Source organism: Akebia trifoliata, chromosome 2 (genome assembly GCF_017979445.1).
Source record: "Akebia trifoliata isolate Shusen 1 chromosome 2, ASM1797944v1, whole genome shotgun sequence".
Classification (NCBI taxonomy): Eukaryota; Viridiplantae; Streptophyta; class Magnoliopsida; order Ranunculales; family Lardizabalaceae; genus Akebia; species Akebia trifoliata.
The window spans coordinates 22918079-22931946 of NC_141376.1; the positions used below are offsets into that span (position 1 = coordinate 22918079).

General features: G+C 35.0%; 1 protein-coding gene across 8 annotated transcripts; it reads right to left on the reverse strand.

The window, feature by feature from the left end:
- Window positions 1–301: 301 nt before the first annotated feature.
- On the reverse strand, window positions 302–12940 carry LOC147409921 (ribosomal RNA-processing 7 protein). 8 transcript variants are annotated; one of them, XM_086432091.1, is made up of 9 exons: window positions 12807–12940; window positions 10649–10706; window positions 10402–10542; window positions 8053–8193; window positions 6777–6854; window positions 6464–6613; window positions 1997–2094; window positions 1666–1876; window positions 302–625 (listed from the first exon to the last, which is right to left on the reverse strand). In XM_086432091.1, the coding sequence occupies exons 2-9, from the start codon at window positions 10650–10652 to the stop codon at window positions 540–542; spliced, it is 909 nt and encodes a 302-aa protein (XP_086288217.1). In that variant the 5' UTR covers window positions 10653–10706; window positions 12807–12940; the 3' UTR covers window positions 302–539. The 8 variants fall into 8 exon arrangements, with proteins under 8 accessions (XP_086288217.1, XP_086288215.1, XP_086288218.1 ...); XM_086432089.1 differs by having other exon boundaries at window positions 6738–6854; XM_086432092.1 differs by having other exon boundaries at window positions 8080–8193; window positions 12807–12939.
- Window positions 12941–13868: the final 928 nt, after the last annotated feature.

Genomic DNA, 13868 nt, shown 5'->3' on the forward strand with positions numbered 1-13868 from the left:
TTCATCGAGAAATTTGATTCAATGCTAACTATTTGTTACTTTTGATCTCATTTAAAAGGTGGGTAGGCTTAGAAAAAAAAATTAAAATGTTCGATGTTCCAGGTTGTCTCATCTAATTGCTTGTGAACCAGCTGAGCTCTTCATAGGCAAACAACTATGATTTAAAATCAAATTAACTATTTTTTTTTTTTAACGAAGTTCTCTTGAAATTTAGATGAAAGATAGCCCCAGAAAAAAAAAATCCGTACTCATCATACCTCAGGACATGGTGAGGTGAATATTTGCAATGACCCAATTAAGATAAAAGAAAAATACTAAGATGAGACTAGCAAAATAGGTTTGCATGATATACTCATGCAATTACAAAAAAATTTAATAATCTTAAATCAGCCAAAAAGTGTACATCTTAACATCTAAAATCCGCCATAATCCATCGATTCTCACTCCTTTAAAATATTTTTTGACAGACTAAATGGCAGAAAGCTCTCTGGTTTAACTTGTAACGTGGCTTGACCCAAGATTGAATGAAATTGCAGTAATCAGTAGGGTCTAAATTTCCGGGCAGCTCTCAATTGCTGTATCCGCTTTCTATCCTGCTCGAATTTGCTCTGCAACATCATTATCTCTGCAACAAATAAATGCTTTACTTCAGTGTATGTATTAACTCAAGCTTTGAAGTAGATCCACACATTATTCAGTACACTTCAGAGGTAAAAAAGAGAATGAGATTAGCAGATAGCGTATATTTTTTTTTTGATTGCCCAACGTTATCTTGATAAAGCATAGTCAGTCTTACTGTTTGTTGCCTTGTAAAGGTTTCCCTTCAATTTGATTGGTACTCCAAGAACACCAACACCGGACATAATTATTAACCAAAATTTAAATTCATATAATAAAAAAATGGAAAAAAAAAGTCGGTGATAATTAGATGGAGACATCAGAAATAAGAAATAGTGTGTACTAAATATTTTCTTTCAAGAGCTATGTCAAATATTTCAATAGGACATGAAAGAAATCCTCATTCGGAACAAAACTATTGATCTCCTTCACAATTACAACAGTTAATAATTTTTGTCTCAAATTTTAAAAGCAGGGAAAAATAATAATAATCTACATGACATAAGTAGAGATAGCTACTATTGGCACCCCAACTTTTACTAATTACAACCCAATTAAAAATAAGTGAATGGTTGAGGTAAGGAGAAGTTGGGATGACAATGCTATCTCTTCTCTTCTTCTTTTTTTTTTTGTTAGATTTCTACTTTTTAGGTTTAATATTGTATATGAGCCTAATCTTAATTGTAAAAAACTACTGAAATTGTTTGAATGAGTGCTATAATGTTTTGTAATGTTGATTAATAACTTGAGGCATATCTTTGTAATGGTAGAATAGTGTGTTTTAATCTTTAAATTGGGGTGTGATAAAAAATTTAAGGAATTGGGGTGTAACAAGTAAAAATTGGGGTGCCAATAGCAGTTCTCAAAGTAAATTGGAGATTGTTAATAAATTAATCATTATGGGCATAAGCAGAAATAGTTAAAACTAACCAAGAGAGCATATCGACTAAATCAAACCCAGAAAATTTTCAATTCTATCCTTTTCAACCACATTTCAGCTAAAAATGACTTTGTGGAAATTAAATTTATTCAGGAAATTTAGCATACCATTCCTCTGGGCCTCCCGTTTCTGAAATCTGTAAAAGTCTACCCCAACGTCTTTATGTTTCTTTTTGGCCATTTTATCCACCACAGCAGCTTGAGCAACAGAGCCCACAGTAATCCCACTTTCAGCGTCTGTCGTTTTCTTCCTGCCTTTATGGTGTACAACAACAGTCCATCCTCCTTCGGCAGCACGAGCTTCTCTCTCTTTTCTTGCCTATATGATTCAGAATGATAGGATATAAGAAATGTTATGTGCACACCAACGGCAGAAATGTATTTGTTCAAATGTTCCACAGTTACGATAACAATCTGAAGTATAAGAAAGGAAAGACACCTCTTCCTCTTGTTCCTCGTGAGTAGTTATAAACTCATCAATTCTTTCTTGCAGTATCTTCAACCCTGGTCTGCTTTGAAAGTACTCTGTAATCCATTCTGTAATCATAGAAATTTTTTTGGTAACAATGCTAATAAGCAAACATGAAGATCAATTTCATAGTAACAATTTTTGCGTAAAAAGACAAATGCTGGAAAATAAAAAGGGATGACGGATATACGCTTGTGTGCATGCACAAGATAAATTGAATCATGCATACTGTAGCAGCATCTCAAGGGAACTAAGATGACTGTCAGCTGAATTATTCAAGTTGCCTTATACATTCTTGGGTGTTTTTGTAACAATTTTTATTCATGAAGAGGATGACGCCAAGATATGAGATGGTGGAGAGTAGAGTTGATAGGTAGGTCTGAGGAAGTAAATGGTCAGTGAATGAAATATAAATAGGAAGATGAGGAGATAAAGGTCGAACAATATTCATTTGTTTAAGAAAAAAAGAGTTAATCTACACATGATAAATAAAATGACATAGAGATTGCACACAACCAAATGCACATGCAGCTAGTTTCCCCATTATGTAAACTTTTTTTTTTAATCGATAAAGATGAATTTATTGATAAATAAAGAAAAACGAGGGGGGTCGAGAAGTCCCACCCAACAAAGAGAACACCAAAAAAAGAAAAGGCACAAAGCAGCGAAAACTACAAAAGACAATCACGACAAAGAACAAACCCTCTCTCATCTCACAACAAAATCCTTAAAAAAGACCCCCTTAAATTCGCTATAAAGTTTACTCCAAGTGAAAAGAAACTCCAAGATCGATAAAACCAAACGATCAAATGAAGCTACTTTTCCTTCAAAAATGCACCCATTACGATCTAACCAAATACCCCAACAAACCGCAAAAGGGGTCAAGAACCACAAAATCTGTTTTGATAACGTAAAAGAGCTTCCCCATACCAGTCAAGATTTCAAAGTCTACTTAACCGAGTAAGGAAAACAACCCTTTAAACCGAATAAAGACAAGAAGTGTGCCCAAATGTGGTGGGCCACCCAGCAATGAAGGAGTAAATGGTCCACCGTTTCCGCCTGGGATCTACACATACTGCATTGATTCGGAGAAATAAAACCTCTTCTGATTAACTGATCTATGGTTAGAAGTCTACCCAGAGCCGCCATCTATAGAAAGACTAATATCTTAGGGGGTATTTTACCACCCCAAACAAGCGTATGAAGGAAAAACGAAACACTCCTTAGGACAATACCAGCATACAAAGATTTAACCGTGAACTTCCCATCCCTACTAGCACTTCAAAGTCTCTGGTCGTTCGAGGGTCTTCTAGTGTAGCTATTCTCCACCAAACAGACTAATCTCCCTAAAACATCCACCTTCCAATCGTTAAATGTTCTTCTAAACCCAAAGTCTCAGTTTGTCACTCCATTTATAAAGTTAGTGACAAGAAAGATAATTTAATTTTTTTTCGAAAATAGAACAAGAAGATCTAGGAACAAGTCTTTTAGAGGTCTTTCCCCACACCACCAATCCTCCCAAAACCTCACCTTACTCCAGAAGAATTTTAGAAGAGAAAACACAAGTCTCATAATGAGAGCTTGGTATATATTTATAACCCATAATAAGGGAATGGACATAAATGCCCTTACACAAAAATAATAGAAATAATATAAATAAATTGACATAAGTCAAACTAGAACTAACTATCCTAATATTTCCAATACTCCCCCCTCAAGCTAGGGTAAATATATCAACTAGGCCCAGTTTGACAAGATGAGAGTTTGTGACAGAAGGTCCAGACTTTGTAAACATATCGGCTAGTTGATCTAAAAAAGAAACAAAGATTGTCTTAATGCACCAGATTGAACTTTCTTCCTGAGAAAGTGAACATCAACATCGATATGCTTAGTCCTTTCATGAAGGACTGAGTCAAATGCAAGCATAATAACAAACTTGTTGTCACATAACAGCGAGGAGGAACCAACAGTAGGAAATCTCAACTCTGTTAGCAAAGATCTAAGCCAAAGAAGCTTACATGTGCCAAGGGCCATATCACGATACTCAGCTTCAGCAGAGGAATGAGAAACCACTCTGTTTCTTACTTTTCTACGAGATAAGATTACCACCATAGAAAGTACATAAACCAGATGTAGATCTCCTATTTGTAAGAAAACCCACATAATCAGCATCAGTGAAACATGACAGATGTGGCTAAGCAGTAAACGAATAAAATAAGCCTAGACCAGGACGAGACTTCAAATAGTGAAGGATACGATACACGGCATCAAGATGAGAAGTACGCAGAGCATGCATAAACTAACTGACTACACAAACTGCAAAAGTCAAATCCGGTCTAGTGTTAGTCAGATAAATCAGACGACCTACAAGTCTCTGATAAGATGAAGGATCAAATAAAAGTTCTCCAGATTCAACATGACGACGATGATTCTGATCCATTGGGAAAGAGGCAAGACGACAACAAAGCATACCAATGTCCTGAAGAAAATCCAATGTGTATTTACGTTGAGATAACGAAATACCACGGCGTGAGCAGGCTACCTCTAACCTCAAAAAGTACTAGAGGGGACCCAAGTCCTTAACCTCAAAAGCAGTATCCAACTGCCTCTTAACCCTATCAATCCACTATGCATCATCTCCAATTACTACAATATCATCCATATAAACCAAGACAATGGTATTGCAGCTATCTACTCCTCGTCAAATAAAACAAGTATGGTCAGAGTGGTATCTGGAAAACCCTATAGATAAAATGACCTCAGAGAAACGCTGGAACTAGGCTCGCGGAGATTGCTTTAGACCATACAGAGATTTGAGAAGACGCATACTTTCCCAGAATACTCCCCCTGAAGACGAAACCCAAGAGGGGGATCCATATAAATGAGCTCTGTTAGATCACCATTTAGAAAGGCATTCTTCACATCAAGCTGGTGAAGAGGCCATGAATGACAGGCCACTAAAGAGATAAGTAAACAGACAGTAGATAGTTTGGCTACATGGGCAAATATGGCTCCAAAGTCCTTTCCCTGCGTAAATCCCTTAGCGACAAGTCGAGCCTTGTAGCGATCAACAGTACCATCTGAGAGATACTTGACGGTGAAAACCCATTTACAACCAACAGTCCATTCCCCAGAAAGAAGAAAAACAAGTTCCCAGGTGTGATTCTTTTGCAATGCATCCATCTTAGTAGTCATGGCTCGAGCCTTGATCCCTTCCACAGATGAGATAGTGACCAACCCCGCTCATCGCCATACTAGAGCACCCTTGAAACCCACCCTCTATGCTTCGAGTAGTTACTTCATCGCAACTTGACCATAAAAAACCTGTTTTGCTATTGGGAGGATTACCGATGACCCTACTTGTCCCATACTCAGGCGAACTCAAAACGAAGGAGGGCAACGAGGTTCCTTCATCTGAACTTTGACGACTGCTTGAAGGTCTTCAAGCTGCTTTAAAACGGCAGGCAACCCCATTATGAAAACTAGAGTTTGCCCTTGCCAAGTTAAAGGGGATATTAGAAGAAAAATAATGAAGTTGGAGGGTATTATTAAAAAATCTTTAAGGTCAAAAGGGTAAAAGAGGAAAGATAGTAAAGTTAGAGGGGGTATTATTGAAAAATGGGGTAAAAGAGAAAAGATAGTAAAATTAGAAGGATATTATTGAAAAAAGGGGGTAAAAGATGAAATATAATAGAATTGGAGGGATATTATTGAAAAGAGTGAGAAAAGATAATAAGTTGAAGGGATGAAGTGAAAAGGCACTTTAGTGTGGACCCCAATCCATTGTAATTGGAGAGGGGTATTATTAAAAAATCTTTCAGATTAAGAGAGTAAAAGAGGAAAAATAATAAAGTTGCAAAGGTATTATTAAGAAAGGGGGTAGGTATACAATTGAAAAAGGGAAAAGATAGTAAAGCTAGAGGGGATACTATTGAAAAAGGGGGTAAAAGAGGAAAGATAATAAAATTGGAGGGATATTATTGGAAAAAAGGGAGAGGAGGAAGAGAAGAAAAACAATAAAATTGAAGGTGTGAAGAGAAAAATGTAGGACCCCACTCCAAAACTATAGTTGGAGGGAACGTTTATTCCCCATAATTGCAGCTGGAGTTGGACCTACAGTTTTGTTTTATTATAAAAATGTTCTAGTTTTGTATAAGTACATCATCATCAACATGATCAAAGTCAAACACAAATATATGGGGTAAGTTGAACTAATCATATGTTCCTCCATTCAATTTTATCTAAAATCACATCTTCTATTGATTCTAGTTTCCTGAAATCATTTCTCACTACTTTAAGCAAGACTGAAAACAAAAGAAATGAATGTAAGTGTTTGTTTGGGGAAAGAAAACAAAATAAATATATGCTATTACTCTAGTAAGCAAATAAGGTGCCACAACAGATACAAGTAGATTAAATAAAACAAACATTTCATACTTTTCATTCCTTTGGAGCAGTCCTCATCCCCTGAAGAAATGTGATAAACCTCATTTTCTGCAGCTGCTTCTCTCCTTTCCATTAACTCACTGCCTTTCAATGATGAAAGATAATCCTTCCTTTTCTTCTTTCCAGCTTTCTTGGATTTATCTGTGTTAGTATAACCAAAGTGGATTTTCAACTTCAAAATCCCTTCAACATATTTCTTTAATTTCCAATTATAGCAGGCACAAAAAGAATATCATTTATAGAAAATAAAACTATCAGCATTTACGAGTTTTAGTATTTGCTTCAACATCTGCCTCCAGCAGACCTGCAGAATTTTCAATCTTGGTCATAGCTTCAGATTGACTTGGCTCTGCTGCATGACTAGTGCCCTCTGTCCCACCATCTGTGGAATAGTGGAACAAATTTAGCTTGAACTATAATAACCACAAAAAAATAAAAACAATAGAAAAAAAGACGACAAAGAATAAAGAGAAACAAAAAAAAACTACAAAGATAAATAATAATCAGTCTGACTGAAATAGAATATAAATGTTTAAAAGAGAGGGAAAAAAAGGGTTTAAAGAGGAGGTGATAATACAAATCATTAAAGATTTCTCATATAATCACATAAAATGCACTGTGCATTAATAATGTTTTGTATGGTGATACCTGTAAGGTAAGTTTTCTCTTAAAAGTGAAAACTGGTTAAAGAAACTGATTGGGATATAAGGTCAGATACAACTCCACATTTCCAAAGACCCAAAATAAGCTTATGCAAGTACCAATACCATCATAACAATGATAAGTGTCTTTTTTTTAAATCCAAGAACTATTTTCTAATCTTAGAGATATTTAATTAACTGACGTAGGTAAGATTATTCACAATGTTTCATTTATATTTTTCTATGGCAAAAAAGAATATTTTGGAGTTTGTATAATTCCACACCCAAAAAACACTATAAAAAAAGACCTTTTTGAAAGGATGGGAGTCAACGGAACGAAATTAAAAAAAAAAACAAAAACAAATAAATAAACAAAGTCGTCATTCTTATTTTTGAGAGCAATTGTCCTCGTATTTGCAAGAAGTAAAAAACAGGACTATAGGTTTTTATATAAATACATAATTAAAGGTGAATTTCATTGACAGATAAACAAATAAGAAAATGAACAAGCAGACCCCGCCATTGAGGATAATAACCTCCTAGCTTTTATGCCATCGTCTAGTTTTGTGCCCAAAGACAACTTCAAAATTGTTGCACAAAACTGGTGGATGGCTCAAGACAGTGGCAGATTTACAGTGGGGGCACTTGCCCCCACAAGAATTTTTAAAACTTTTAACATATATAGGCTATTGCGATGATGGATAACAGTGGCAAAAAATAAAATCCACCATTATTGCCCCCACAAAAAGAATTAAAATTTTAAGTATTTGGTTCCCCCCACATATCCAAAATCCTGGCTCCGCCCTTGGTGCAAGATGAAAAAGAAAGCATTCCCCAAATTTTGAAAATTGGGAAGAACAAGGACTATCCTTGAATTGAATAAAGCATTGGCATGATGAAAAGAAAATTACACAATTCTTAAAAGTAATGGTTACAGACATTTAAGCTTGGTGGAGAAGTCCTCACCCTCAGAACCAAGCTGATCAATTTCGTCAACGTCACTTTCCTTCTTTTTTCTTTTCTTCCTCCCTAAACTTTTGATCTTTTTCTTTTCTACTTTTGATGTGATTGAGTTATCCTCTGAAACAACAAAGGAAAAAAAATAAACATAAATTTCAGCTCAAAATCAAAGAAAATCATGGAGAGGAGGAGCCTTTCAAATATATTACCAATTGAAATCCTGTCATTCAACCCAAAACCACTGAAAAACAATTCAAATAACATTCTGAATCATGTCGGACAGACATCATACACTTTCAGTAAATGAAGCATATTGTTATAAGTTCCATGTCTCTCTCTTGTTTAGTTCTATTGAAGTATAGGATGTTAAAAGATAGAGGAAAGAAACAAAGGACACAAGGAACTAGTGAGGATCACCCTAGAAGAGCTGAAAAATGAACAAAAAAAAAAATGAATGATAAAAAACTGCCACCAATTACATCTCTTCATTGATGACAGAATCCCATCTTGTACCAAAAATATATGAGACCATTTATGTGTGTGATTACTTTCCTGTCCACACCACCCCTGCCATAAAAGACCCTTTTGCTCATTTCCTTCCAAACAAATAAGACCCCACAAATCTAAAAGGAGAGGGAGTCCAGCTCTTGAATATTAAAAATAGCTAGTTATGATATTGGTATCTTATAATTTAGTATGAAATCTCAAAGCCGTGGGAATGTTACAATTTTCTAAAATACTTGACCGACTGTCTACATTTCCCATAATCTGAATGATTGTGTGAATTTTTTTTTTGGAAGGTGATTTGTGTGACTTTAGTAATTTAAAAAACATGTATATAAATTCAATCCAAAATTTAAAAAATACTATCATCAAGACATCATAGTCACGAAATCAGGATTTTTGGAATAAGTTGGCAAGGGTATAAAGTTTGGAAAGAATGGGGAAGACATCATCCCCGTTCTTTGATGCTTCATACGTAAAATAGTCACTATCTTCTTCATCAATTGCCTCTTACTAGTGTGCGTCATTTTTTTATTTTTTTGGAAAAGTAACTAATGTGCATCATCATCAAGGACTACATTTGGGAAGGCGGAAATTTTATGTAGGCCATATATCCCTATCTTGTTTTTCCTGATTTAATCATGAAGTTAGTCAAAGTCGTCACTTATTGAAAAGGTCATGATTAGCATCGGTGAAAGAAAGAGAGAAATTTGGTGACTATGCAAGATATAAAAGCTTCATGAAATTCAGGATATTCACCCTAATCACACTTTGACATACTCAAAGAAACCTTGATTTTTTTTTTTTTTTTTTTTTTTTTATTAAGTGAAATGAATTGATTGAAATGGGAAAGATCAAGATGACCCGTCTAAAAACAAAGCTACAAACAATAACACAAAAAAAGGAAAAAACAAGAACAAAACTTAAAGACTACGCTCACGATTACAAACCCAATCCCATCTGCCCAAGAAATCCTCAAAACAAACTCCTTTTTCTTCCACAAAAATTGCGCTCCCAAGGAATAGAAGGCCAGGTAAGTCTAAAGAGATCTCATGCACTTCTCTCTCCTTACTTTTGAAAACCCTAGAGTTTCTTTCCTGCCACAACTCCCAACACATGCAAAGGGAACCAAACCCCATAACTTTCTCTTAAAGCTATAGAAGCAATCCCTCAACTCAGACCAAATCTCAAAAACTTCCTGCAATGAACTAGGGAGGCACATTGAAATCCCAAATAAAGAAGCCTTGTTTAGCATTCTCTTCCTTATTATGAATAACAAAAAACTATCAATTAAGCATATGTACATGCATCTAATGAATAATTGAATGTACCAAGTACCAATTTCATTAGCAATAGAGGATGTACTCAGATTTAATCTAATCAGTGGTGAGAATAAATACGTTTATTTGGTTGGTAAGTCAGTTTAATGGTATTTTCTTTATCTATTTACTTTCTTATCATGGGTTAGGTTTTGATCCCGGGTTTGTAATATAAACACTGGCAAGCTTCTTCCTCTTTTTTTTTCCAGGTAAACGATTATTTCAAATAGGACAAACAAAAACAAAGCATAAATTCAGGTTTCTATATCTCCATCACTAAATTGAACCAAAACCAATAGTAAAATGACAATGACCTATTTATTCGCATAGATGTGATATGAAATATTTCAACAATATCTTTGAAAAATAAGTAAATGTCATAGACAAATTTTTATAACATTGACACAAATAAATAAATTTTTTCTATCATGGTCTTAACATTATATATTAATCAAATTGAAAGCAACCAAACAACTTCACTAGATATAATAGGAAAAATACGTACTTTTCAAGAATTCATTGTCAAAAGAAATCTGATCAATTTCAAGTGATTCAAGAACGTTTTGCTTTTCAACTAACTTTCTCTTCTTCAACTTAGTCCTCTCCTTTTTGCCATCTTTGCCTTCTCTTTTAGACTTCTTTTTATCTAAATTCAAATTGGTAATGCTAACATATCAGAGGGAGATAAAAGTTGGGTTTTTCCCCCTTTTTGAAGAAATCAAGCACTAAATAGAACAAAAAATAAAACATACCCATTAGATAAAATGGAAATTAGTTGCTACTGCTCCTGTACTTTCGTCTTCTTCTTCCCTATCAAGGGAGAGAGAGTGAGAGAAAAAGTGATATGCAATATTATTCAGGTTTACTGCTTAAGATTTATTTATCCCCCAACCGCCGTGATAGTTAGGGTTTATTTATATTTTCCTATACAATCATCCAAAAGTTGGAAATGACTGTAGAGGACATATAATAAACCCACCCCTATTTAGGACCACATTTAGATGAGTTGGATCAGGTTTTAGGTTAACCAAGTTTTAGACCGTTTAACCTAAGCTCAGGTGCCCAACCTGATTAATAACCTGGACTAAGCAAATTCATTAAAGAGAACCAAATCATCTTCCATGTTGTTTGTCTAACATTGATCTTGTCATGGTTTTAGACTATAATGATTGTTTGGCACCAGTGCAAGTCTATTTTGATGTAATAAATAATCCAAATTGAAATCTCACATAATACTTTGAATTTGCATGAATTTAACATCAAAAGTTAAAACCATAGATCAGATACGTGAAAAGAGGATGGATACCATCCAAAGCAATAAAACTAAAGATATTAACATAAATAAATATTAAAATTTGTGAACTAAAATACATTTTATCGGTTTATAGTAAGAAAGTATATCAACCTATTCTGAAACTTCTAACTCTGTCAAAAGTGGTTTACAAATACTTGACGGTCCACGATTCTTCAACCTGTAAACTGGGGTTAGAAGTTCCAGAATGGACTGATTTTTTTTTGTGAGGATGATCTCTTTGGCCTTTTCATTTTGATTGAAACTTTGCCACCTTCAATAAAACTAAAACCCTAAGTCCCAATTCCTAAGACCTAGAGTTTGAGTTTGGACCAAAACCTTTTTAAATTTACAGAGTAACACACACAATAGTTTTGTTGCATACAAGAATGAAAATGATACATATTTCTCACTCAATTATTTTGGTGAAAAAGATAACTATCTTTTATTAGGAGTTGACAATTCTATTAGAGGTCCAACTAACCATCTATACATTGTAGCGGATTTGAGGATATGAGAGCAATTGTGGCTAACTTTCTTTTTTTTCGGAGGAGAAGGATTTGGATCTGATGGCAACTTGAAAGGAATCTCTCTGATTCATCTACATCTCTATTAAAAAAGGGTCTAAAGTCGGAACAAACTTTTTTTAGTATGATTTGAGTCTTGGGTTCAAAACTATAAACAATAACACACACAAGACCAATGTCATTGGCCACAAAGAATTGCATACTTGCATGTATAGACAAAATCAGTGAAGTTCTACTACTACTACATGTATCTAAACAAGTTCAGAAATCCCATTTAAGATAAAATAATAAAAATAGAAATCCCAAACTCTAGTGCCAATATAATAAGGAAAAAAATCAGATTTTTATAGCACTATCATTTTCAATCCTCATATGTCTTGTAATTTTACAAGTTTGATATCGAACCACAAAAATCAGATTTTAATCCTAAACAAATGCTTAAGCAATAAAATTATATTCAAAACACAAAAAGCCTAAAATTATAGAGAGTTGCCTGCTATTTACGATGAATATATGATTACCAACAAAGATCTGTGAAGAAAAATATATTTTTTACCAGAAAAAAGGGGCTATTTTCACATCAATTACAGATATAATTGTGTTTTTCCAATCCCTAATTTTCGACCAAAGAAGACGAAGAAGAGAACTCACCCTCCACACCACCCTAGATTTCAGTCCAAAAAAAGAAAAAAAGAGAGGGTGAGAGAAAGAGAGAGAGCTCCTCTTACTCAGTTAGGGCTGTCAACGGATAGGTATCCGATCGGATAGTGCTGTATCCAAATTCGAATTCGAATTTGATCGGATTACCAACATTCAAATTCGAATTTGAAAAATATATCGGATATCCAATCCGATAAAAAAATCCTACAAAATACCATCATCCTCAATCTGTAAAAAACAAATGGACTTTCTTATTTTTTTCAACTCCAAAAGTTATAATTTTCCACTAATTTCAATCTTAAGATCGAATAAAATGGGGTTTTACTGTGTGTGTGTGAGAGACAGAGAGAGGAAATATGGAGCTCGCACAGTCGAAAAAATAGGGTTTTACAGAGAGCGAGTAAGAGAGAGAGACAGAGAGAGAATATGTACCTGATGTTCGCCGGACGGAGAAAACGGTGGTTATGGAGCTCGCACAGTCGAAGCCCACCCTTACCGTTACTTTGATGGCCGGCTGTTCATGCGTTTTAGGTTGAGAGAAGATAAAGGTTTAAGGTTAAATTGTTCTGTATGACATACACAGCACCATTTCTATATATATATATGGGTCCGTTCAATGAACAGTTTGGCTAACACATTTTTCAAAACATGGGTCAGAGGTCTTGGAATAAGCTGATTTTTGGTGAGGATGATCTCTGTCAGAGGTCTTGGAATGAGCTGATTTTTTGTGAGGATGATCTCTACGGTGAGGAGATCATCCTCACCAAAAATCAGCTTATTCCAAAACTTCTAGCCCTAGTTTACAAGTTGAAAAATCGTGAACCGTCCATTTTTTGTAAATCATTTTTTATGGGATTAGAAGTTTTGGAATGGGCTGATTTTTAGTGATGATGATCTCCTCACCGTAGAGATCATCCTCACCAAAAATCAGCCCATTCCAAGACCTCTAACCCATGTTTTGAAAAATGTGTTTGCCAAACTGTTGGCCAAACTATTGGCCATTGAACGCTACCCTATATATATATATATATATATATATAGGGAGGCGTTCGGATGCATTAGTTTTAACAGTAGTTTTAACAAAAGTTACCCGACCGTTGGATATTATTGAATCGGACGGCCGAGATTGCTTATTACGTTTAAATGATAACTTATAAGTTTTTACTGCGCCATCCCTCATCTTTTGACTTATTAGTGTCACCTCCCTGACTAAAAAACAGCAGAGAGTGCTTATTACGTTTAAATGATAACTTATAGGTTTTTACTGCGCCATCCCTCATCTTTTGACTTATTAGTGTACCCTCCCTGAGTGAAAAACAGCAGAGAGAACTCGTCTGTTCTCTCTCGTCTGTTCTTTCTAAAAGTCTCGAACAACCCTCCTCTCTCTCGCTGCAACTCCTCGACGAAAACCTCTCTCTCTCTCTCTCTCTCGCGACGCCGAAACCCTCGAACCTCCTCACTCTCACTCTCTCTCGTTGAAACCCTCCTCTCTCT